General features: G+C 41.8%; 1 protein-coding gene across 1 annotated transcript in view; it reads right to left on the bottom strand.

Annotated features, from left to right (window-relative positions):
- The window catches only part of FNDC3B (fibronectin type III domain containing 3B), a 237,807-nt gene that overhangs the window by 50,712 nt on the left and 159,307 nt on the right, over positions 1–27,788 (bottom strand). Inside the window, 12 exon segments of the mRNA XM_032225081.1 lie at positions 1,088–1,237; positions 1,985–2,098; positions 3,151–3,326; positions 4,563–4,668; positions 6,175–6,293; positions 8,077–8,148; positions 10,444–10,582; positions 11,174–11,260; positions 15,951–16,125; positions 18,053–18,177; positions 24,030–24,083; positions 26,880–27,018. Of these exon segments, the coding sequence (XP_032080972.1) occupies positions 1,088–1,237; positions 1,985–2,098; positions 3,151–3,326; positions 4,563–4,668; positions 6,175–6,293; positions 8,077–8,148; positions 10,444–10,582; positions 11,174–11,260; positions 15,951–16,125; positions 18,053–18,177; positions 24,030–24,083; positions 26,880–27,018 (1,456 nt within the window).

The raw sequence follows: 27,788 nt of genomic DNA, 5'->3' as shown, positions 1-27,788 counted from the left end.
TGGTTGGCTCCAGAATTGAATGGGGGGCTTCTGGTTAGGGCCTTTGTGGCTCTTTGAGTGTTTAAGGTTGCCGACCCCTTATTTAGATCAAGGGTCCCCAACCTCTAAGCTGTGGCCCACTCCTGGGCCGTGGCTTACTCACAACCAGGCTGTGTGAACGGCGGTCCAATTATTCACTGGAATGAAAGCTCCTTGCAACTATTCCATAACTCTGTTTTATTTCTCTAAAAATATTACCTTTTATAGTAAATCCCAAAGGTGCATTTTTTTTCAAGAGGCAACTGAACTTTCTGTTTTTTCTTTGAAGATGTTTTGCTTCTCATCCAAGAAACTTCTTCAGCTCTGACTGGATGGTGGGGAATGGAAGGATTTATACTTCCTGCAGGCAGCTGGGCATTTGCATCCTTTTAGAGGGTCATTGAGGCCACCTAGAGGTTTATCTGTGTCCTCAGGGTCACTGGAGTGGTGTAAATAGTTGTGGAGCCTTCTTGGAACTGTTGAAAGGACTGTATTGTTGATTGGAGATAGATGATAGCATATCCTGCCCCCTCTGTTGACAGAAAGCTGTTCAATTTTTGACATAACTGGCCTCTTTAACCCCCTCTTTCAAACCAGTGGTCCTCTCTGTCCAAAATATGGACTCTGTTGTCTTCAGAAGAGTGGCCTGTGCCTTTTAAATGCTGGTGGACTGCTGAATCTAGTCCTGATGTGTTTGTTTACCTACGTTGTGCCATGCGTTTAGGAAATGGTTGTTTTGTTTTCCCAGTGTACGCATCTCCACATAGCTCACTGCTTTGTACTGCATATACGTTGCGCAGTTTCTGTCTGGGTGCTTTATCCTTGGGGTGGACCCTCTCACCCTCCAGTCAGAACTGAAGAAGTGTCTTGGATGAGAAGCGAAACATCTTCAAAGAAAAAAACCCAAGAAAGTCTGGTTGCCTCTTGAAAAAAAACGAACCATTGGGACCGCCACCATCTAGATGACTGAGAATCTTCATAGCCTTTTACAGTGAGGTGATGAGGACAGCAGAAATCTATATCCTCATCTTGATTTACATCTAATCCTATGTAAATTGTCTTGACTTACCTGCAGTCTACAGAAATAATGTGCTGCGGCTGAAAGTTGGTCAATTTCAAAGGAGTTGGCTGTGCCAGTATACACCAGTTCTAAATTCTCCTTGTCTTCTCCCCACTCCAGTCTATATTCTGAGATGTCAGCGCCAAAACTCTCAGGACTCTGCAAAAGAAACAGAAGTTTGCATCGTATTTGGGTCCCAAGAGATGCTCTTCTATCTTTTCTGCTTTACATAGAAAACTGGGCAATCCAGGGGTGAAATTCTACTGGTTTGGACTTGTTCACCCAAACCGTTAGTAAAAACTGCTACTGGTTTGCCTGAACTGATAGTATAAAAAAAAATGCTACCACTTTGTGCAAACCAGTATTTCCGATGATCAACTGTGACACGTGGTTTATGTTAGCTAGAATCATCGGATTTCCTGCTTACTAGCTAATCTAAACCGTGTGGCACAGTGGATTACTCCCCCCACCGCTGTTCTACTTACCTTTGCAGGTGTCTTCATCGCGTTTTTGATGCTCTGTGCATGTGCAGAAGTTCCTGCGCATGCGCGGAGGTGGTACATACGAGCAAAGCAACCATTTCCGTGGTCATGTGGCCGGCATGACTAAATGCCAAAGTTGCAAGGAATGCTGTTACCTTCCCACCAAAGGTGGTGCCTACTTTTCTACTTGCATTTTTACATGCTTTTGAACGCCTAGGTTGGCAGAAGCTGGGACAAGTAATGGGAGCTCACTCCGTTACGCGGCACTAGGGATTCAAACCGCGAACTGCCGACCTTTCTGATCAACCAGTTCAGCATCTTAGCCACTGAGCCACCGTGTCCTGCCCCTCTCTCAGTTAATCTCTCTCCCTAATCTCTGTTAATTTGAATGGAGGATTGACAGAAGTAAACTATTTTCTCTTACCTCCCAGCTCACAAGTACACTTGAATCAGAAAGGAAGGTAAGGCAAGGTGCTTTACACTGCCCTGGAGGTCCAGCCACTGTGGTAATTTTGGCAGCTTCAGAATAAGTCCCATACTAAAAGAAAAAAACAGGAAAAACTCATGCACACATTGCATATAGTAGAAGGATTTAGGAGATTACAGTATAATAATATGTTCTTCTCCACCTTGACATTCTTCAGATGGACCGTGAATTGTGTTCCATCAATCAAGGAGTCTATAAGAATGTATGTTATTATAAATAACATATAGGAAAAAAGCTCATTGTCGAAACCACCCCCAAAATTAATATAGAGCAGTGAATGTTGTCTGTTTCCAAACACTTCCCTAATTAACAGTAGTGCAATTCTACAATTTCAGGCACACAAATCTTCCCTCTTCTATTTCAACATTTCATCACTGGGCTAGATTTCCATTAAAATGGAAGATGCTCCATTCCTTTCACAGTGGATAAATTGAACTGTTTCTGGGTAATTCATTCCTCCACAGATAGGATAATTGCCAGCCTTTATGATGGCCCCATTTGTCGTTGTTGTTAATTGCAAAGTTGTGTCCGACCCATCGCAACCCCATGGACAACGTTTCTCCAGGCCTTCCTGTCCTCTACCAACTTCTGGAGTCCATTTAAGCTCACACCTACTGCTTCAGTGACTCCATCCAGCCACCTCATTCTCTGCCGTCCCTTTCTTCTTTTGCCCTCCATTGTCCCCAGCATTAGGCTCTTCTCCAGTGAGTCCTTCCTTCTCATTAGATGGCCAAAGTATTTGAATTTCATCTTCAGGATCTGGCCTTCTAAAGAGCAGTCAGGGTTGATCTCCTCTAGGATTGACCGGTTTGATGGCCTTGCAGTCCAAGGGACTCGCAGGAGTCTTCTCCAGCACCAGAGTTCATAGGCCTCCATTCTTTGGCGCCCACTGAAGAAGGAAATGGCAACCCATTCCAGTATCTGAAGTTTGCCATGAAAAACCCATGGACAGTGCAATTTACAATTGTAGGCAAATTAACACTGGATGCCAATTACGTAAGATTGGAGAAGCCAAACTTTATTGAGGAGAAGGGTTCACAAAGGACCCTCTTCAAATATGATTTAGCTTTTATAGGCAATATTTTGGAGTGGAACTTTCTTACCCCTCCATCATTCAAAGCCCTCACTCTGAACTGATACGTTGTTCCAGGCAGAAGATTGCTGACAGTACATTCAAGATCTGGACCATGATAGACCTCTGAGACCACCTCTTCAGGTCCAGTCATTTCTATGCTGTATGCTGAGATATGACTGCTACTTTCTGATACAGGGGGAGCATCTGGAAAGAGATGTTGAGACAATTAATATAATTGCAAGGAAGCTGGTACTATTACATAGCCAAAATTACTTTATTTTAACTATCCATTTTCTAAATTGTGGGTGCTCCAACATTAGAAGTTTTTAAAGAAGAGATTGGACAAGGATTTATCTGAAATGGTATAGGATTTTCTGCTTGAGTAGGGGCTTGGACTAGAAGACCACCAATGTCCCTTCCAACTCTGTTATTTCTGTTACCTTTGGCATTGACAAAATTACTATCAGTCAACTGCAAAACGTAGATTTACCCAGAACAGCTTACATCCTTAATTTTCATACATAAATTTTGAAGAAATATTTATTTATGCAGCATATGGCATAACATACCGTATTTTCCGGTGTATAAGATGACTTTTTAGCCTATAAAAATCATTCCAAAAATCGGGGGGTTGTCTGATACGCCGGGTATACAGCAAGCTGAAACTTACCGGTTCCAATCCGGTCTGAATGCCGTTAAATACCTCTGCCGTACTGCTGTACTGAGCTGCATTTTCCATGCTGGCAGCTCTGAGCTGCCTTTCAGCTCAGAATTTCCACATAGCGCATACTGCTATGAGCCAGCCTGCTCGGACTGTCTTGGAGTCAGGAAGGCGGACTGATGATGTCACACCCTCTGCCAATCTGAGCAGGCCTTGTATTCATTAATAGAAAAATGCATTGCTCGCCGTGATTGGCTGGGTGCTGTATACTGTAATGGCGATACCTGACCTGACAGTATTACTGCACCGCACCACCTGAAAGGCCAACAGTATAGTATACAAATGGCTAACAGTCAAGACCCTATCATGGCTCCACCAGCAAGAAGAAAGAAATATGAAGCCAGTTTCAAACCAAACCCTATATTTTAACAGGAAAAATAGGGGATCGTCTTATACACCCAGTCGTCTTTTACACCGGAATATACAGTACATGGACTAGCAATATATATATATTAACATTTCACCTCGGTTTGTAAAACGCAATAAAATATAAATGTTAAAAAGATCTATATTCAAATGCCAATATCTAGGCCATCCAACCATTGAATCGCAGTGCTGTTATTTTTTTAAAAATCAGATACTGGACCGGTGATATGATCTCAGCTTGCAGCTGGTCACAATATGATCTGCAGTTTGACGTGGGATCCTGCAGTCACACTGAGGGGAGGATACTACGCCCCATTGAAGAAGGAAATGAATTTCAAATCCTAATAACTTACCCCACTGCAATTGTAATTCTTTATGCTTTGGTTTTCCAAGCATTCTGGGTGGTTGACACTGGTCTGGAGCAATGCTGAGTGTATGAACAAGTAAACTTTCAGAACACTAGAAAAATACAAAAATAATGCATAAGATATAAAACTATCTGGGTCTAGTCCAAATTCACTTATTCTAAATTCACAATCGTTATAGTCTTATTTTACTTTAGCTATAGGCACCTTATAGGCTTTAAAGGGTAAAGGTAAAGGTTCCCCTCGCACATATGTGTTAGTTGTTCCCAACTACAGGGGGCGGTGTTCATCTCCATTTCAAAGCTGAAGAGCCAGCACTGTCCAAAGATGTCTCCGTGGTCATGTGGCTGGCATGACTAAATGCTGAAAGCGCACGGAACCATGTTACCTTCCCACCAAAGATGGTTCCTATTTTTCTACTTGCACTTTTACATGCTTTCGAACTGCTAGGTTGGCAGAAGCTGGGACAAGTAACAGGAGCTCACTTCAATACGTGGTGCTAGGGATTCGAACTGCTGAATTGCTGACCTTTCTGATCGACAAGCTCAGTGTCTTAGCCACTGAGCCACCGTGTGCTTTTTATAGGCTTTACCCATGGTTAATTTAACCTTGGTTCATCCAATTTTCCCTAAATTGTGAACGAGTCACAAAGGACAACTTCACACCATTCATGATGCCAAAATGGGTTGGATAACGTATAGTTCTGTATTTTTGTCTGAAAACAGCCTCTATGCAATTTTGCTTTCCCCATGGAGAAAGAAGCATTTGGATTTGACACTCCAGAAAGAATGGAAAAATGAAAATGCGCATCAGAAATAAAATATGCTTGAGGACATTCACAGTACTTCAGGAAGCTAAAGTGTCTGTTCACTCAAGCACTAGCAAATGGGTACCATGTTTTTAAGAGATCAAACAGTGCATATGGTTTGATAAAGGACAGTATTTGAGATAGGACACACTCAAGTCTGAAATTTGTTAGTTGACTTTTAAGGGATGAATTATAGCACAGCCTTGTGAAAATATAACAGTGTTTTAAGAGGAATCTTCTGTTATTAATACCTAATTACTACGAGGTTAGCCTTACTCTCTTTATAAAAAACATAATCGTGGCTGGAACCGCCATTGCTAAGCAAGCCAGTGACATGACATTGTCCTTTATTTTTGTAAAAAAAAAGGGGGGGGCATGCATATGCTTTGGGATTGCTCCTGGGGGATGGGGGCAAAAATGGCCCATTTTTCACTTGCTTTTGCCCCCCCCCCAGCCCCCAGGAGCCCTTTGCAGGCATCCCAAAGTCTATGTACATCCATTTGTGTGAAGGGGGCGGGGTTTCAGGAGGCCAAAAATGCTGTATTCAGTGTATAAGATGCACCCAGATTTTCACCCTCTTTTTTGGGGAGGGGGAGGTGTGTTTTATACTCCAAAAAATACGGTACTTCCAAAACTTTACAGAAAACAATACAAGGTGACAGGATCACGACCTAGAACACCTACTTAGCAAAATAAAAAAATAACATACCAGATCAGCTCTACAAAAGCTGGAAAAATGGATGGAACGAACAGAAAGAAAACGGTACCTGTTGCTGTTCATTTAGTTCTTACCTGACTGTGTCCGCCAGTGCTAATACAGCATGCCCGGAGCTTGTACAAAGTGCCTGGCTTCAAGTATGCACACGTACATTCGGTGGCAGGTCCTCTATATGCAACTTCCCATTGATTTGCTGCAAGGATAATTGGACTCACTCAGGCAAGTGATAAACTGTGGCTAAGATCCTATCTAGATTTCATTTAAGTCCCTGCCTTTGCAATGGTTTGCGGCAATAACTCCTTTATGGGAAGAAACTGGCCTAAGATCTTTTCAGTCAGGTCCTTCCCATTCAATCAGGCCCTTTCATTAGTTGAAAGCTGGGTTAGAGAGATAAGGTTTTCCTTAATTGCTTATAAAAAAAGGGACCATTCTAGTTTTGGTGAGACCAATTTATATATATATGATTTTCACAGGTACAGGTATGCAGGTCTTGGCGTATTTGAGTCTTTTCCCGTGTAAGATTGAGAGTATCTTGGCAACGTTTTGACAAGGTCCCACTCGCCATCTTCGGGCTGGTGCTTTCGGCTTGTGCGAGCAAAGCATGATCGGAGCTGCTGTCTTTCTATAAATTTTGTTGCGTGTGTGTGGAGTGCTGGCTTTGTTGCTGTAAGTGGTTTGGTTGGCTGTGTTGTTACATCTTGATTAGTTGATGGAGTTGGTGCATGCGGATTAGTCGGCTGTTTCGTAACATCCTGTGTGGCTGAGGCAACAAAGCCAGCACGCTACACACACACACCAATATTTATAGAAAAGCGGCAGCTCCGATCACGCTTTGCTCACACAAGCAAGAAGCCGGAGGCACCAGTCTGAAGATGGCGAGTGGGACCTCGTCGAAACATCGCCAAGTTACTCTCAATCTTACACGGGAAAAGACCCGAATACGCCAAGACCTGCATACCTGTAGCTGTGAAAATCTATGAAAACAAATATGTCTGTCTGTCTGTCTGTCTGTCTGTCTGTCTGTCTGTCTGTCTATCTATCTATCTATCTATCTATCTATCTATCTATCTATCTATCCTCTCTCTCTGTGTGTGTGTGTGTGTGTGTGTGTGTGTGTGTGTGAGAGAGCATAACTCTGGAATGCCTCGAGCAATTTCAACCAAACTTGGCACACAGATGATTTACTCTCTGGAAAAAAAATTACTGTGGAGGTAAGACATTCCTAACACCCCTCGGGGTGTGTGTTTTGTTAAGCTACAGCCTGTTGTGCCTTTAAATGGCTTTTACTGTACTGCCATAAAATGGCTTCTACTGTATAGCGCAGGAGTTTCCATGGTAATGGCTTCACAGTACTCCACAAGGGGACTCCCCCTTGTAAGGGCGAAAATTGGAAATTACGTTTGATCTGGACATTTTCCTCCTATAAATAAATACCCAGGCAATGCCGGGTTATCAACTAGTTAATTATAAAAGTTGACCAAAAAAAACTTAATCTAAATAAAAATGAATCCTAATTTGAAAATGACTCAACATTGCCAACAATAGTTTTCATTTTGCAAAGCGAAGTTAGATGCACACATTTGACTAAAAACATCTTTTTGCAACTGTATTTTGCAATTAAAAAATCAAACAAACTTACATTTATGGGAATCTTAACAGTCCTATATAATCTTAATAGGCAACTATAATTCAATATCACAGCTCAGAAAGTAATATTAACTTTTAAAAAATTGGCTGCTACATCTGGTAGTCTTATTTCCATTTTGATTAATTTACCATTTTTATTGAATGATGCATTAATCAGACCCCTGAGGATGGTGAAGAATCACTACAATCAAATAAATTCAACTGAGAAATCTCTAGCTACTTGATATGAGGATTTCGAGAGCAGTGATACTTTTCTTATCTGTAGTTACATTTTCTTACGAACATTATGAATAATTGAAGAAATCACGCTACTTATGAATCGAATTTACCTTCACAGCTTCCTTCTGAAACTTCTAACAGATAATTTAGGATTTCCGAACCACCGTTGTCCTGAGGAGGCTCTGTTAAAAAAAAAAGGGATTGAAGAGGAAAAGAAATAATAAGCAAGTTATGAGAATGGGAAAAATTATTTTCGGTGGTGATTAGATGCAGAATCTATCTTTTAGTCAGTTGGCGGAAGATGACCTCTAAGATGGTTGTTAGTCTGTGTCCTTGTGTGACAAGTGAGAACGGCTAAAAGTTTATAAGTCCCATGTTTCTCCGAAAATAAGACTTATCTCCAAAATAAGCCCTAGCTTGATTTTAACGTGTGCCTAATATAAGCCCTACCCCCAAAACAAGCCCTAGTTAAGACTCTGTCCCATTGTCTGGTTGCATGAGGTGGGGTGAGGCACATGCATAAAAATCAAGCTAGGGAAGGGGTGGAGCTGCCCCATGCAGCCAGTACCTGCTTACCTTAGGACTGCAAAAGCCAGTCCTCCCACGCCTCGATACTTGCTGCACCACTGCCTGATTTCTTCTATGGCTGCTTGCGGTCAAGCACCATGTGGTGCATTGCAACAGTTCTGTTGCTTGTGGCAGGACTGTGAGTAGCGACACTGGAGTGATGCACCATGTGAGGCTGTGAGTGGCCGCAGAAGAAGTTGGGGACCAGCGCAACAGGTGTCAAGGCCTGGGAGGCCTGGCTGCGGTGGTCCTAAGGTAAACGGGTAAGATATCCCCCCAAAATAAGACCTGGTGCTTATTTTGGGGCCCAAAAGAAAGACCCAAAAGACTGGGACTTATTTTTTAGGGAAACACGGTATAAAAGTTCCAACTCCATAGCTTTTTCAGCAGACCAGAAATATATATGTATAACAGGCCGTTCCTCTTTCCCCTGCATTTCTGAACTTATTTCCCCCTGATTTGCCAAATGAAATCCACAGGAAGTAGATGAGGTTTTTTTTTAAAAAACATGAATACATATGCATTTGCTTAAATGAAGTCTTTCTTACTGGCACACAGGTAGCAGAACCTTTTCATTTTAAATGTTCCTTGTCACTTGTTTGTTTTGTTGTGACTTGTTGTATTTAGTGTCTGGAGCAACACTCAGTTGTTATGTTGCTTCATCCTTGTTAATGGTACATTCAGAGGTCTGGTCTAGGGATTAAGGCACCTGACTACCCTGTTTTCCTGAAAATAAGACCTCCCCGGATAATAAGCCCAATCGGGGTTTTAAGCGCATGTACTAAAATAAGCCCTCCCCCCAAAATAAGCTGTGAGTTCTAGTCCTGCCTTAGGCATGAAAGCCAGCTGAATGACTTTGGGCCAATCATCAGGAGATTGTGAGTTTTAGTCATTCTCTCTAGCATTCTCTCTAACTCACCTAGCAGAGTTGTTGTCATGGGGAAAATAGGAGAAGGAAGGAGTATTAGATATTATTTCCACCATCAGTTATTTATAATAATAATAATAATAATAATAATAATAATAATAATAATAATAATAATTGCAGACTTTGCAAAGAAGCTGATGAAACTGTTGATCACATACTCAGCTGCTGTAAAAAAATCGCGCAGACTGATTATAAATTGCGGCACAATTCAGTAGCACAAATGATCCATTGGAATTTGTGCAAAAATTATAATATTAAAACAGCAACAAACTGGTGGGAACATCAGCCTGAAAAAGTCACCGAAAATCAGATGGTCAAGATCTTGTGGGATTTCCGTATACAAACCGACAAAATACTGGCGCATAATACACCAGACATCACACTGGTTGAGAAAAATAAGGTCACAATCATAGACATCGCAATACCAGGTGATAGCAGGGTCGCCGAGAAGGAACATGAAAAAATCGCAAGATATCAGGACTTAAAAATCGAAATTCAACGACTATGGCACAAACCAGCAGTGGTAATTCCAGTGGTAATTGGCACACTGGGTGCTATTCCAAAAGCACTGGAATTACATTTAAAACAGTTAAAAATTGACAAAATCACCATCAGTCAAATGCAAAAAGCCGCACTGCTTGGATCTGCACGCATATTACGAAAATACGTTACGACGTCCTAGGCCCCTGGGTGGGGCCCGACTAGTAACCAATGCCAAATCCTGTGAAACAACTGGCCGCTGTGATACAATTGTATAATAATAATAATAATAATAATAGACAGTACACAAAAACTGTCTAAATAAATAAGGCAACTTTTGTACAACATAAAAGAGCCATTTTCTTTGCAGGCATAGACTACATGTGTGGTTGGCAAGAGTGCAATATATTACAACAAAACAGCACCAGTCACCTCTACAGCAATGCCATGCACGTTAAATCAGTTCTTCTTGTGCTTTTAAAATACAGAGATGTATTCTTACCCCATTTCACACTGAAGCCATGAGATGTTACTGGCCCTTTAACAATGGGTCTGGAGGGAGGTCCTGGTCTGTCTGGGCTTGTGGTACAGACCATGACATCACTAGGACTACTTTTCCCTTCTACATTGGAGACAATCAGCTGGAATTTAAAAAAAATGATTTTTTGTGAGTCCATCTACATGCTGTGTTGCACAATACATTTATCTGCCCAACTGCTCTGTAAAAATGTACCCAATCACATTTTAGTCATTTTACCAAAATAAATAAACAGTCACCGCAATTAGACTTTTCATTTTGAATCCAAAATAGTTTCTTATGCATTATTCCCATGTTTATTTGATTGTGGATGCATGAGAATATGTTTCACAGTAATGTAAGTGGACAATTTTTTCAAGTACAGGTTCAGCAGTTGGGGGGGGGGGGAAAGAGAGCCGGCTGCCCCCTTGTGGCACCTTGTTAAAATTGCACATAGAATTAAAATTGAACATTGAAAACATGTGGCATGGGATTGTTATTTAAAAGCAAACAAGATACACAGATTTCTGCCTGCACTTCCTTGCATGATAAAACAATGCTATTGTAACTTCGAACATTTACTACTAAATGAATGGTTGCAATTTGAGGATTATCTAACAACGTCTTTCCAATAATAAACATGCATGATATGAGAGCACAAACTCTTGTGCTGCACAGGACAATGAAAATGAAAATGAAAGAGAAAGAAATTTACCCTGAATTTGTATTGTGTGCTTCTTTTAAGATTCTTCACAGTACAGGTTCGGTCTTCTCCAGTGTACCTTGGATGAAATGCATTATCCTAAAGGACAAATTAAATTACCAGTTAAAGAGTAACAGCAAGCAAAAATAAATTCAGAAATATCACCAAGCAATAATATACCACTCCAATTGGGGCATGAAATATTTGTCCGACTATTGTGGAATTTGCCATTATTTGCAAATTAATCCTATCTCTTTGAATTTTGCAGTGAATGTTGCTATGCTCTGGATTACTTGTCTTTGGCCCAGAACCTAATTTACATGACTATAATTATGAGCTGAGAAGGAACTTTGGTCATTTGTTGCCAAATCATAGTACAGTACCTTACTGTAGTATGTATGTATGTATGTATGTATGTGTGTGTATGTGTATGTGTTGTGACTCAGCAGATGTTACTCTATCAAGAGCCAAGGTGGCGCAGTGGTTAAATGCAGCACTGCAGGCTACTGCTAGATCAGCAGGTCAGCGGTTCAAATCTCACCGGCTCAGGGTTGACTCAGCCTTCCATCCTTCCGAGGTGGGTAAAATGAGGACCCAGATTGTTGGGGGCAATATGCTGACTCTCTGTAAACCGCATAGAGAGGCCTGAAAGGCCTATGAAGCGGTATATAAGTCTACTGCTATTGCTATATTCTGTGAGTCTTTGCAGGATGCAAGATTAACTATGCAGCTGGGGCTCGTTAGGGGCATATTCTGGGGATAAAAGGACGGATGGTGCCACGCCCTGGTTGCAGGAGTCAACGTTCCTTGGTTCATTCAATATGGTTTGATCATCGGTCGTGATTTATGTAAGATACACTTGGATAAGTGCTTTGTTTTTATGTAACCCTGATTCGTAGAGACTTTGGAAGAAGTGCTTTGCTTTCGTTTTGTTCAACTTGTGTTGCCGTAAGAAAGATTTGTTTTTCATTCCGTTATCTTCAGGCAGAGACTGTAATTATGTTATTTTTGGGCTCACAGCCAGTCTGAGCTGAGAACTGATAAAGAGAGTTCCTTTCAAGTTGTTTGCCTATCGTCTGTTTAACGAGCGGAGAAGGGGGGACAGAACAGGTATGTATGTATTTATGTATGTATATCAGGAGTGGGTTCCTATCAGTTCTAACCTCTTCTATAGAAGAGGTTCCATAAATCTACCATGCTGTTTAGAACTGGTTCCAGCTCCCTTCCCCCGCCCGTCCGCATGGTTGCCCCACCCACCACTCACTGATTGGCTGGTTCACCAATTGCCCCGTCCGCCTCTAAGAGTCCTATCTAAACCTTAAAGTCTTAAAGCTGCCAAGTTTGAACATCCCTGGGTTTTTTTTTTTCTAGAGGGTCAGGGGTGCAAGGATCTTGTAACTTGACAGCTTTAAGACTTGCACACTTCAATGCCAGAGTTCCTGAGCCAACATTTTGGTTGTTAAGCAAGAGCGTTGTTAAGTATGTTTCACCACACTTTACAAGTTGGCCATGCCCACCCAGTCACATGACTCCCAAGCCACCCCACTCAATCACATGACTGGCAAGCCACTCCCACCCAGTCACATGACTGGCAAGCCACTCCCACAAAGCAGGCCACACCTACAGAAGAGGTTCTAAAATTTTTTGAAACCCACCATTGATGTATGTGTGTGTGTGTGTGTGAAATCTTTCTTTTTTAAACTAATGTTCTATTGTTTACATTTATTAGTGCTTAATAAACATTGTGTTGTCTGGATATTTAATTTGCTTAACAATACAGATTACATTCTTAATTTCCACTCCTTTTCCTCAACCATGGGTAAAATAAATGCCATGTTTGATAACATTCTATATCTTTTTTCTGTTTAATTTTCAATGTAAGGCTATCCATTTCTGCACCATCTCGTATCTTTCTAATTATCTCTTCATCTTACGGTGATTCTTCATTTCTCCAATATTTTGCGACCATAATCCTTGCTGCTGTTAAGACATACAATATTAAATACATACTTTGCTTATCAGGTTTTTCTTGTGTTTTACCTAATAAAAACAGTTCAGGTTTAAAATCTACATGTTACTCTATCATCTTTTCTAACTACCTGTGTATCTTTGCCCAATTTTTTTTTTTTTTTGCTTTAACACAAGTCCATTACCTATGATAAAATGTGCCTGGTTTTTGGTGACGTTTCCAATATTTGACAGACATATTTTTAAACATTTTAGCTAACCTAGCAGGTGGTAAATGCCATCTATAAAACATTTATGTACATTTTCTTTATATGATGTTGTCATTGTTAATGTATAGTTTCTTTCCCATAAGTTTTGCCACTTCTCTAATTGTATGTTATAGCCAAAGCTTTTTTCCCCATCGTACCATTGTTTCTTTTACTTACTCATCCTCCATTTTCCAATTTAGTAAGAATTTATAAATCTTCTTAATTAGTTTTTAATCAGAGTTCAACAGTATCTGATCAAAGGGTGTTTGTCTTTTATAGAAGCCAGACTTTTTCATAACTTTATCATATCTAGATTATATTTGCAATTGAGGCCACCATGATAGTTTAATACCCTATTCTTCAAGTTCTTGCTTCAATTGTAATTTATCTTCAGTGTTCAAAATGTCTTTTATATATCAGATGAAATCTTAAGCAATTGAAATTTTTAGATTGGGAACCATAGATGAAAGCTTGACCTTTCCCAAATTTCATACTTGAAATTTCTGAGCTGGTTTTATCCTAAAATCACCACTATTCAAAACAGAAAAATTGAATTTAAATCCCCATTGCATTCCTTATTGTAATAATAGTTTCAAGAGCCCTTAAATGTTTTTTTAAAGTTTGTTAAAGTGGCTCCCTCTTGTGTCAAAAAAGTAAAAAACACAACACACTTAGTACCATGTTACTCATGTTGAGGAATGTTCTTCTTTTTGTAACATCCTATCTGTCCACCAGGTACGTGCTGATAAAACCCTTTGGAGTTTTGCCAAAGCAATAAAACAAGGTAGAACATTTTAGGGAGGGGTCAAAGTAATAGCTATGCAGTATTGTTTATTTATGCATCAACTGTCTGAGCTGCTGTGCTTGCATGTATGGAAATGAGACTGAAGTATGGCACTACTCCCCAATGCAGGATGAAACGTTGGGGCAAGATGCCAATAATATATGTAAAACTAAGTCCTTGGATGGGTGTAGCAATTTCCCTTTGAGTGCAACTAGAAAAGTTGCCAAGAACAAATGTCTCATCGGAGCCGCCTTGAGATGGACAGTTCAGGACCTCTTTATAAACACTGTCAGATATTTAAAATGCTTTTTTTTAGATATTTAAGAACTTCTATGACTCATTTATTGCAATAAGCTGTTAGAATAGGATTGAAGCCCAGGGGGGGAAAAAAATCAGAAGGAGCCCTTGAGTCTCCCACAGGAAATTGAGGAGCTGACATTACATTCCCTTGGGTGCATTAGTATTACAGAAGCAGGTGGTGCAAACTCAACAGAAACAAAAGGGCATCGGCTGCCCACATAAGAAAATGTTGGGAAATTTAAAATCTCTGTTGGTACACTGCAAGGTCCAGTGGAAACTAAGGAGAGCTGAGAATGTTTAGAAAAGGCTATTGGCTCAGCTGCATTCATGGGTTTAGAGCAGAGATGGGGGAACGATGGGCCCTTTATGACTTGTGGATTTCAAGTCCCAGAATTCTGGGAGTTGAAATCCACGGGTCGTAAAAGGGACATATTGTAGTTCCCCACACTAGATTTAGAGCCTGGGACGGAATTATTATGACCACCCTGTAATGCTAAGCCAAATGTGGGCCACTATAAAAGTGAGGGGTCATTGGTGCTCTCTGAACTTGGCTGTTTTCTTGCAAATGTTTCATTATCCAAACTAGATAACATTATCAGTGCACTGACAGTGAGAACAACTGATCAGCGGAAGGGCTTGACTCCAGAAACTGTGGGTGCTCCATCACTGGAGCTTTTTCAAAGTTTCAAAGTTTAATAACATTTGTATGCCGCCCAATCCCGTAGGACTCCGGGAGGCTAACAATACAAATAAATCAAAAAGAAGGGAAGGAAAGAAAAGATACATTTAAAAAACACACCATGCAGTCCATTCCAAGTGGGACTGGACCATATTTTGGGGTCAACAGCCCCAGGCCTGCCGGAACAGCCAGGTTTTAGTGGCTTTACAAAAGGCCGAGAGAGTGGGAAGGGTCCGGATCTCTGCGGGGAGATCATTCCACAGGGCCGGAGCAGCTACAGAGAAAGACCTCCCACAAGTAGTCTCCAACCGGCATTGCCCAGTCGACGGCACCCGAAGGAGGCCCAATCTGTGAGATCTGATAGGTCGTTGGGAGGTATGTGGCAGGAGGCGGTCCTGTAGGACTGGACAACCATTTGTCTGAAATGGTGTAGGGCAGGGATGGCTAATTTTTTCCCAACTGAGTGCCCAAAGTGCACAAGCGTGCATGTGCATGCAATGCGTGCCCCCTTGTGCATGTGTCCCACCCTGCCCCTGTGCATGCCCCTGCTCCTCATGCATGCGCAGCAGAGACCCGAAGATCAACTGACCGGAGGGATGCGCATGCATGGCTGAGCTGAACTGGGGTGACAGCTCTGTGTCCACAGAGAGGGCGCTGCGTGCCACCTCTGGCACGCATGCCATTGCTCCGCCATCATGGGCATAGGGTTTTCTATAGGGTTTCCCACATCACCAGTGGGTTGGATGAGAAGATCCAAGATCCTTTCCAATTCTGTCAGTCTGTTCTGTTACTTTGGGTTTCAAAACTTACAATATCTTCCTCTTGAATCTCCAAGGTGTAGGTAATCACTTCTTCTGGTGTGCAACCTTCTGCTTTATTCCATTGCAGTGTGATCCACGTTACCCCAGCACGGACCAGTCTTGGTGCTGAAGGGGTCTGAGGGATGTTTCCTGAAGTGTAGCATACAACTTCTTGGCTAAAGCCACTGTGGAAAGGCGGGGCGGGGGGAGATGGGGAAGAGAGGAAGGATGCTCTTTAGTAAAAGTTTGGAATTACACCCTGCGGAACAGCAGTGGGTCTATTATTTAAAGTGCCCCTTCCTTGTTTGCTAGACACGTGTCATCATCATCTTCATTTAACGATCGCATGATCACTTGCGGGGTGAAGTCTGGGCAACTGAATGGAGCTAGGGGAGTGTTTACTGGCCGGATGCCGTCCCTGACGCCAGGGCAGAGTTTTGTTCAGCAGATATATCCTCATTGTGCCCAGAGAGAGAAATATCTGCCTCCACCTAGGCTCGAACTCACAGCCTCCTGATTGTGAGGTGAGAGCTCTACCTCTCGGCCACCGCACCACTCCTTGCTAGACCTGTATTATGCGCATGCTAAGCCCCATTCTCTCTCTGAAAAAGGAAGAACGTGGTTGCGATTCATAACAGAAGCGTCTCCATCTTTTAGCCGAGATTACACTATTGATTCTCAGCTACGCTTAACGGATTAAAGAGAGTATGGACAAGATCAGAAATCCTTCAATTCTGCATGGGGTGGTTTAACTTTGTATCCTGGTGATCAGGAACAGGCTTATACATCTCAGATCCAAAACATAGACATTACCCCATCTGTTGATCAATAGCTATTTCTAGACTCATATTCTAAATTATTAGATACAAGAGCTGGATATTTTTAATAGCCTTTTTGGTCTGACACTATTTCTGTCAAGATTTTGCTTTATACTATTTAATTACCTCCTGGAAGTTGGATTGGGTTGTGCTTCTCTGTTCCAACAGAGGCTTCCCAAGAGCATGAAACGAATTCCTTCTCCCGGCAAAACCCCCTCTTATTAATTTACAGCGAATTCTGCTCATTCACAGCAGGCAAAGTCTTTCAAAGGAGGATTTACAGTCACAGACCTTGCCTGGCTTGGAAAGCTGACAGGCCGATATCTGCAGAACTTGGCAAGGAGTCTTGGAGAGTCACGAACCAATTAACTGAACTAATTGTCTCCTGCAAACTCCCCTCCCCTTTCGCTCCTCTTCATTCCCTATGGGAGGGGCCATTCACTATACACCTGTGGCCTTACTCACAAATTGACCCCTGTTCTTTAGCTGTTCCCTTCGTCTGGCAACTCTGCACACGCATACACTGGGAACAGGCTCCAGCTGTTCATCTGCCTCACTGATGTCTTCCTCTGAAGCAGGGGTGGGTTCCGGCACTGCCGGTTGGCTTGTGGGCGCATTGTGTGCACTTGATATGCATTGCACTTGCATGCATAGTGCAATAAAAATGTTATATGCATGTGCAGAAGCAAAAAAACAAGATAGGGGAGTCTACAGCTTGGGATTCGGGGGCGTGGCAGGCCTGGGTCACTACCGGTTCCAGCCACCCAGGCCGCCAAACCACTAACAGTTCAGCTGAACCAGTCCGAGCCAGTAGGAACCCACCATTGCTCTGAAGGCATCTGATAGCTGGCATACGGCCCTGGCCCCCTCTCTGCCTCCGACACAGAGCCCTCATCAGAGCCTTTCCCAGACTCCAGGACTGGCCCATGTTCCTCCCCAACCTCCTCACTCTCCAAATCTTCTGCCAGCTCCTTTGGCTGCTGGCGGGCCACAACATTCTCTTTGTAATCCAGGTTTATGCCTATTCGATGCTCTTTCATACTAGGCTTCGATGTGTATCCATTTGCATTTCTGCTTAAGGCAAGCTATTTCAAACTCCCTCAGAAATAGAAAAAAACTCTCCCCTGAAACAACACTGGACGGCATCTGATTGGTCTCTGTGAGAAATAGGATGCTGGGATAAATGGATCTTTTGTGTTTTCCAGCCACACTTTTCTTTCTCAACTGAGTTTGGCCTTTAGAAACAGCTTGACCGATGGCTGGAGCATGTTATCAACCAGGCACCAGGACTTACCTTATGCCGATCTCGTTCTGAGCTGCTAATCGGAATGTGTAACCCACAGCAGGACACAGCTTTGTCACCTTGTAATGTTTTTGGTTCCCAAAGTAACATTCTCTGAAAACATTGCTCCTTTTCCCCTGGAAGACAAGGTGTGAAGTCTTATGAGCTCTTTCAATTTTTTTTTTCTTTTTTTCCCCCCAAAGCAAAGAGCATTTTCTTCTGACTGGATATAAACAGTTCATCATTTACTCATTTCGCAGTAAGATGCAGCCTTTCTAGACATTTCCACTCAACTACTAATCTCGCCTTTCTATCCTTTACAATATTTTTTAACCCGAAGAATAGCTTCACGGCCATTCTCTGAGGGTGAGGCAGGTGAACAAGATGGAAAACGAAAATGATATCTAGATGCACAAAGGGGGCATAAAAAAATTATCCTAAGGGGAGAGAATCAATCACTGGGAGGTGGTGTGGCCAAATCATTCCTTCAATTATTTCTAAAGAATGAGGGTGGCGCAGTGGTTAGAGTGCAGTATTGCAGGCTACTTCAGCTGACTGCGAGCTGCAGTTCAGTAGTTCAAATCTCACCGGTTCAAGGTTGACTCAGCCTTCCATCCTTCTGAAGTGGATAAAATGAGGAGCCAGATTGTTGGGGACAATATGCTGACTCTGTAAACTGCTTAGAGAGGGCTGCAAAAGCACTATGGAGCAGTATATAAGTCTAAGTGCTAGAGGAAAGGAAGAGTGGCAAGGGGTACCAGCATCTTGGCTTCAACAGGTAGGTGCCAGGCTCCAAAAACCAAGAAAGACACGTTGAGGTTCTTCTAAGAAATTTCCTTTATTGTTCCTCACCTATAGACAGAAATCTTGCCACGCTAAAACTCACCACTTGCTCCATCCAACACCTACTGAGAACTACTAGAAAGGAATTATCTTAACTCTCTTTCGCTCACACAAACTATGTACATTTTGCTCCTCTGGAATACAATTCTCTCCCTCCATCCCAGTAGGTGAAAAAAATTCCCAGGAACCAGGAACAATGAGAAATCCCACCAATGGGAAACTGCACCTCAAGAGGAAATGCTGCAAAAATATATATCCTTTGAAATATCAGCAGATGCACTCAGCAATGCATTGATGCAGCTTTGGCCAAATTTTGACCTAAAGGGGCCGTTGGGTGACACATATCTTGATAGTCCCAATATTGCAAAAGGCAAATGCAATGTTAGACGCCATTAGTATTACAGTGGTGAGATTCTATTCTCCAGGCACAAACTTATGCCATCTTACAGTTACCTCAATTGTTGAACATGCATGTGGGAACTGGGGTCACTGAGGGATAAAGGCTTAGACTCCAGGAAACTGGAGATGGTGTTCGTATCCCTTTACTCCATTTTTCCATTCTCTCTCGGTACTTTTGCAATTAATGCTTCCAAGAAACATTAAGAAATATTTGTGGCCAGATTTTATTTGCTTAATAGTCGTCCCGTTCCCCCCCCCCGATTGCAACATTTTCCGCAACCACCGAAGAATAGGGTTTGAAAGGAAATGCTATTCCTCCAATAAATCCTCTTTTTGACCTCTTGCATCGGACAATTAGGACGATTGTCAAATTTAAGCAGCCAAGAACTTCTTCCAACAACGGGCTAACATTTTAGATGCAAAAGCATCGACGGAAAGATTCGGAATCACCCTTGCTCCGATAATAATCTGCTCAGATTATTCAGATTCTAAGATTATCCTTCACATATGCCCACAAAATTCGTTACCAAATTTGACATTTTCATGTTCCTGAGCTAAATTCAGATTGGAGCCATTTCAAGGCTCCACAAGGTGTCGTATTTCATACTCCAACTGCTGATTACACCAGAGGTTGGCTGACATTTCTAATTAATGTAGGCATTAATTGCTTGGAAATCTTCTCAAGCAAGCTGCAATTTTGGGCAAGAAGCAAAGGCAAATGATCCACTTGAGTTACTGATTTCTTGGAATCCTAAGCTACTTCTCAACCCCCCCCCTCCCAATTCATGTCCCGCATAAACAGAAAGCTTTTACAAAGAGCTGTCCCCCTCTTTTCTACAGAGGAGAAGAAACATAATGCTAATTTACCAAAGGTCAGGCAAATCCTCTCTCCTACGTTCCTAAATTTCACAATACTTATGATTGTCTTAAGGTCAGCAGCCCAGGGACAAGCCTACTCACTCTATGAAAATATATCAATTGTGCTTTGACACTTCTGGAGAAAAACGGAGCGATTCTGCAGAGTTTATACAAACAAAAGTATCTGTTGAAGAAACAAACTACTGTACTAATTCACTCTCACATTTAGACAAATGTTGCCTGGATATATTTCCTGGGCAAGATTTTCTATAACTAGCTGATAACCTGGTGCTGCCCGGGTATTTACTTATCTCCCCTTACTAGAGAGAGACCTCTTGTGGAGTATTGTGACTCCACAGTGCTGTACAGTAGAAGCCATTTTAAGGCACAACAGGCTGTATCTTAACCGACCCCCCCCCAAAGGGCCAGTTGTGGGATTCAATTTTTTTTACTACCAGTTCTGTGGGAGTGGCTTGGTGGGCATGGCGCAGTGTGGCTTGGTGGGCATGGCGGGGGAAGGATACTGTAAAATCTCCATTCCCTCCCAATCAGCTTGGATTCAGGAGGCAGATAATAGATGGGGGCAGTCAGAGGTGGTATTTACTGGTTCTCAGAACTACTCAAAATTTCTGCTATTGGTTCTCCAGAACTGGTCAGAACCTGCTGAATACCACTTCTGCCGAGGGTTGTTAGGGGCATCTTGCCCCCAGAATATTTGTTTCCAGAGGCTAAGTAATCTGTGTGCCAAGTTTGGTTGAAATTCCTCGAGGCATTCCAGAGTTATGGTGGAACACACACAGACAGATTTTTATATACAGTATATATAGACTGTGTACACAAGATATATTTAGAAATATGGAATTAGTTGTAAATGTGAGGGAAAAGATGGTGGGTTGTTAAAGAAAAAAGAAGAAACCAACCATTTAAGCACACCTATTGACTCATACTTATGACCATAATTGAGCCCAACATTTCTGTTGCTAAATGAAACATTTGTTAAGTGAATCTTATGATCTTTCTTGCCATCGTTGTTAAGTGAATCACTGCAATTGTCCAGGCAGTAACATAGTTGTTAAGTGAATCTGATTTCTTCACTGACTTTACAAGAGTCAAGAAGGCCACAAAAGGTGATCACGTGACCTCAGGACACTGCAACTGTCATGAAGGTATGTCAGTCACTAGGCATCTGAATTTTGAGCCCTAAGTGTGAGAAACAGCAATAAGTCACTTTTTCAGTGCTGCTGTCACTCTGAATGGTCACTAAATGAATTGTTGTAAGTCGAGGACCATCTGTACATTTCTCTAGCTCAACTATCAGAGAAAGAGAGAAACTGAGGAAAGGGAAGATGGGAGGGAAGGGATTTATAATCTGGATGCAGGATAAAATTACTGCAATTGTAATTAATAAATTAATTGTAACTAATAAGCTGAAAACTCTCCTTCTAAAACTATTCTGATATAATTGATTCTTTCTGTCATCAAAAGAATCACCAGAAATTTCTCATATCTATTTATATATAAATGGCTGTGTGTGTGTGTGTGTGTGTGTGTTTCAGCATAACTCTGGAACACTTCGAGCAATTTCAACCAAACTTGGTACACAGACGACTTACTCTCTGGAAACAATTACTGTGGGGGTAAGACACCCCAACCCCAACCCCCTTAGGGTGTGTGTTCTGTTAAGATACAGCCTTCAAATGGCTTCTACCGTACTGCCATAAATGGCTTCTACTGTACAGTGCAGTGGAGTTGTCATGGTAATGGCTTTACAGTACTCCACAAGGCGGCTCCCTCTGGTAAGGGGGAAAAATCCAACATTAGATTGGTCTGGACATTTTCAGCAAGGTTTTGATTATTTTTGAGGACAAATGTGTGGCCACGATCAATAAAACGTTACTGCAACTTGGTCTGCCTGCAGAAGACCGACACGACGTACTTCACACACATTACAGACCAGAAAAGAACTACAACCTCAAACAGCTTAGTGCAAATATCCATGACCCGTCAAAACCGCGGTCCACTAAAGCGCGCCCGATCAAAGCGCGTACGTGACGTCATCAGCAGCGCGACAAATAAAATTAAAAATAAATTAAATTAAAATTAAAATTAAATTAAAGCAAGCCGATTCACATAAAGGTAAGGGTTAGGGTTAGGGTTAGGTTAAGGGTTAGGGTTAGGTTTAGGGTTAGGTTAAGGGTTAGGCTTAGGGTTAGGTTTAGGGTTAGGTTTGGGGGGGTTAGGGTAAGGTTTTCGCGTTAATTTTAAATTTACCGCTCACAACGTGCCGTTTTCGTCACGCTGTGATGACGTCACGTACGCGCTTTCGTCGAGCGCGCTTTAGTCTACCGCGGATTTGTGGTGGAACCCAAATATCGCGGACAAGAAGCTAGCAAAACAACAAGGTGGTATCGCTTTCCTTGATGCTTCTGGGGGCACAGGGAAAACATTTGCAACTAATTTAATTGTTGCCAAAATCAGGGCTTTTCCTGTCTAATACAGGATTAGGATAAATAAATATCCAGGCAACACTGGGTTATCGCCTAGTTTATCTATAAAATGTCAGTATATTCTTGTAGGTGATGGATCAAGCATTTGTTTTTCTTGCTTGTCCTTTCCTTTTATTGTTATAACTGAGTTGAGAAAAGATATGTAAAACCATCCCTTGAAGTTACAACTGCTGCATCACTCCTGCAGCCACCTAACTGCATTTTCAACCAACTGCGCCATCCTGAAGCCAAGCGATCAGATTTTGTGACTTTTGTGAAAATTTCCAGCCCCAAATGGCAAGACATCACCATTGGATAAGTTAAATTTAGACTTACTACCATTGTCATTCACTTAACGAATGGGTGATTTGCTGAACAACCATGGTGGCTCGCTTAACAACCATCATGAAGAGAGTCATAAAATTGAGTCCAGTCATGTGGTAACTTGACCTTCGGCAGTAATGACTTATGATCAAAGTTCCGGGCTCAATTGAGGTTGTAAGTCAAGGACTATTTCGTATTAGGGAAATGTAAATTTTATACTTGAAATGTATTCCTTTACAAACCAGACTTTGTAGACAAACTTGTGATTTGGGGGCATTTGACTCCCACAGAAATGTGGTTATATGTCAGATTGTTTTTGAAAACCTGATTTTACAGTTGTCTGTTTTATAAAAAAGTGAAGGGAGTGAAAAAGTTTGGAATGTTTATTCAACTTGTATGCCGCCCTATTCCCGAGAGACTCAGGGCGGCTAACAAACCAAAGGGAAGGGGAATACAAACAGAACACAAGACAAGCAAGTTAAAAACAAAACAACAGTCACAACAGTTTAAGTGGGGCTGGGAACCCATCAGCCCCAGACCTGCCGGAACAGCCAGGTCTTAGTGGCTTTGCGGAAAGCCGGAAGGGTGGTGAGGGTCTGGATCTCCACGGGGAGATCGTTCCAGATTAATTCTACCCCCACACCAGTGGTGGGTTGCTGCTGGTGCAGGTGCCCATAAATAGATCTGCACATGCGCAGAACATTAAAAAATAGGGGGGGGGGAGCATGCCAACCACTGGTTTGGAGGCGTGGCAGGCCTGGGTCACTGCCGGTTCTGGTGACCCAGGACAACAAACCACTACCGGTTCGGCCAAACTGGTCCAAACCGGTAGGAACCCACCACTGTCCCACACCCATAATTGTGGATGTTAGGAACCTTGAAAGAGACAAATTTGGGAGGACAGTATTCGTAAAAAAATATTCAGAAATGCTCATTTATTTCTAAATAATCAATTAACAAACCAATGGAACAATTTTTCCATGTTCTCATTCCCCTGCATTTGGATAAAGCATGTAGAGACAAATTAAGATAAAGGACAAAGGTTTTTATTTTCTCCTTCTAAAATAATTGGCACTTACTTCATCCCACTCTAAAAGGTAGCTGGTGATTCTTGAACCATTGTCAATTGGGGCCTGTGTAAATAAACATAACAGAAGGTTGGAGAAGGTCATGGAATAAATGTTATTCAAACAAACAAACAAAAAAGACACCAGAAAATTCCACAACAGGAAGCTTAGATCGATGGCAATGCCATGAAAAGAAAAACAGGATCATTATGAATCTCACTGATGCCTTAATTCTTTCAAAAAATGGCATGCTTTCAGCCAGGAAGTGTAGGAATTCTTGCTCTTATTAGAATAGGATAGAATAGAATAGCAGAGTTGGAAGGGATCTTGGAGGTCTTCTAGTCCAACTCCCTGCTTAGGCAGGAGACCCTATGCCATTTCAGACAAATGACTATCCAATATCCTCTTAAAGACCTCCAGTGTTGGGGCATTCACAACTTCTGGAGGCAAGCTATTCCACTGATTAATTGTTCTAACCGTCAGGAAATTTCTCCTCAGTTCTAAATTGCTTCTCTCCTTGATTACCCTTGCTTCTTGCTCTACCCTCAGGTGTTTTGGAGGTTACAACATCATTAAATGATGCAAGAGAGTAAAAGGTAAAGGTGAAGATTCCCCTCGTACATATGTGCTAGTCGTTCTTGACTCTAGGGGGCAGTGCTCATCTCTGTTTCAAAGCCAAAGAGCCAGCATTGTCCAAAGGCATCTCCATGGTTATGTGGCCAGTCATGACTAAACGTCGAAGGCACATCGAAGGCTGTTACTTTCCTGCCAAAGGTGGTCCCTATTTTTCTACTTGCATTTTTACGTGCTTTCGAATTGCTAGGTTGGCAGAAGTTGGGACAAGTAACGGGAGCTCACTCTGTTACATGGCACTAGGGATTTGAACCGCCGAACTGCTGACCTTCCTGATTCACAAGCTCAGCGTCTTAGACACTGAGCCACCGCATCCCACTCATGCAAGAGAATAGTAACACATTTTAAAAGAGCTGGTGTGGTATGTTAATTAAGATGTTGGAGTTGGCCTGGGAGTATCAGGTTCAAGAGCACCTTCAGCCATGGAAGTTCATTTGAAAAAGGGACTTTAATCTACATCACCCTGAACACCTGTAGAAAAGGTGGGATATAAATTTTACACATAAAATTTGTAGGATGGAGATCTTGGTGCTTTCTGAGGTTGGTTGATTGCATGTGAATGTTTCAGAGACTAAAAAAACATTTGTCTGAAATGGTATAGGATCTCTTGCCTGATCCGAGGGTTGGACTAGAAGACCTCCAAGGTCCTTTCCAACTCTGTTATTCCCTTATATTCTGTTCTGTTAGGTATCTCCAGTGCTAAAACATGGGATTTGCTTCCTGTTTACATAGAGTAGCTTACAGTGTTGATGGGCTGTGTGATTTTTCCCCTCCCTTTTGAAAAATTTTGTCCATATCAATCCCTTTATTAGAAGATGTACGTTGACATGGTTAATATTAGCCTAACTATGGGGAATAGCATATTGGGTATTTTTTAAATAGAAAAGGTTGTCTTTTATATATGGTAACAGTAGTAACATTCCTACTAATTTTTAAGATGAGAATCAGTGGTTAAGATCTAAGATTGCTCAGGGATAAGGCAGAAAACAGCCCTTTAAAAAAGATCCACAAAGTTGTATGAAATAATCCAGTTCCTAACTAAAAGAGGGTTAAAATCCCCTTAAATCTGAAAGCAATTCTTATAGCGTTGGAAACTAGGCATTTTCTCCAAGCTCGATTACTGACAATTTTCTTTGCCTTGAAAGGAAACCTGTAATTCGGTAGAAGAGAAACCATTTATTCCGAGTTTCCAACCTCTCTCTTGCCATCTTCCTCTGGCTATTAACATCCAGAAAAGTTGACAGAATACATTGAGGCCTTTGACAAGGGTAATTAAAGTCCTTCTTGGATAGTATGGATTTGCATCTTGTTCTTACCGCCTCTACTTTTTGTCATCTTTTGTTTCTTAAAAAATTATTGCCTCGTTTTATTTTGGGCTCAATTGTGCTTGTAAATTGAGGATTGCCTGTATTGCAGAATCAATCAATCAATCAATCAATCAATCAATCAATCAATCAATCATTATATTTGTGTTTTTATTTTTGAATCAGCCTGGGAACTTTAACTTGAAAAGGTGTAAAAATGTAAGAAAAAATAATAATTAGCAAGTCTCACTTTTCTTGTTAGCTAGATGGGAAAGATGCTGGCTTTCCCAGCTAAAAGAACTTTATCCTTCCAAAGTGCCTTGTTTGGATGCAATGAAAAACAGTTCATTAATATGTTTTTTAAATACACAGACACAATATATGTTCACATGCAGAGAAAAGCCAAACAGTGTTTCCTAGCTTCACACCTTCAAGGTATGGTGGAGTGATACACCTTCCAATCATAAATTTTATCTACCTGGGGGTCAGTGGTGGGTTCTGGATCCCATTGCAACCAGTACGGTTGCAATGGGGCCCGGCATCCTCCACATGAATGCGTGCAGTGTGCGCGCACACACACCCACAGCGCGCGCATGTGTCTTACCCTCCAGCGACACCTCCACAAGCCTCCGCGATGCTCCAGCTGCTCGGTGGAGCGTTGCGCAGGCGCTGTACGCGTTGTGCGTGTGCATGGAAGCGCCAGAGAGTTTAAAGACAGGTAAGAATGAAGGACGGGTGGGTGAGCCCACCAGAGCACCGTACCAGAATGGTACCCGGTGTTCCGGCAGGCACCGGTACGCCCGTACCAGGGCGTACCGCTTGCAACCCATCACTGCTGCGGGTTAAGGAGAAAAAAATGGAAACCTGAAGAATTTCAGAAGAGAGAAGACTGCCTACAGACAGACATGTTCCTCAGAAGATTTACCTTCCACTGTAAAGTCAATGAGTTTTTGGTCCTGTGTGAAGGCCTAGGTGGAAAAGGACATTCTGGAGCACAGCTACGGGTGATGAAACTGATGGGTTCTGAGCAAGATCCTTTCACGGAATTGTACATAGCGTGTATCCTGAAAAATGGAACAAAGTTTAAGAAACTGCACTTATTATTATTATTGATTAATAATTATTGGGTGAGTTTCATGACATTACTCAATCTATCAAAAGAGCCGCTAGGTTGGCAGAAGCTGGGACAAGTAATGGGAGCTCACTCTGTTATGCGGCGCTAGGGATTCGAACTGCCAAACTGCCAACCTTTCTGATTGACAACCTCAGCGACTTTGCCACTGAGCCAGAGCGTCCCTTCTAAGAGCACAGTATAAACATAATTATGTGGACTTTTTAAAAGGATTGCTGCATGCAAAAACACTAGATTAGGCACATTTAATTATGAATTAATGTATTTAGTATTATTACCCATGATTTAACAAGCTCCCCTGCTATAGGAGCAGTGTTTTAATTCCTACACAATGTCTGGAGGAGTTTTAGCCAAAATAGGCAACTTCAGGGCCCTCATTCACACCTGAAGCCCTTATTGTGACTCCGAATATGAGACACTGGTGAGAATTAGAACAAATTTATTCATTTACAAATTTCTCCCATCTGGAGGTTAGTTTAATCATACATATTCTGTACATGGCCCTAATCAAAAGCCCTAAATTATCCAGGGGCCAATTTTTTAATTAGACTGAATTTCATGAGAAGGGACTAGACAGAAAAAGAATTGGATAACTAGGTTATTTTAGCTGTAAGGAAGCAGGATAGACATGTTTTAAATAAATAAAATAAAGATGTCTGGTTAGGTCAGATTAAAAGAAGACCCCAGTATTATGCAATGGAT

Source organism: Thamnophis elegans, chromosome 10 (assembly GCF_009769535.1).
Source record: "Thamnophis elegans isolate rThaEle1 chromosome 10, rThaEle1.pri, whole genome shotgun sequence".
In the NCBI taxonomy this organism is placed as follows: Eukaryota; Metazoa; Chordata; class Lepidosauria; order Squamata; family Colubridae; genus Thamnophis; species Thamnophis elegans.
The sequence above is the reverse complement of the archived record's forward strand: the minus strand, read 5'-3'. Positions and strand labels throughout refer to the sequence as shown.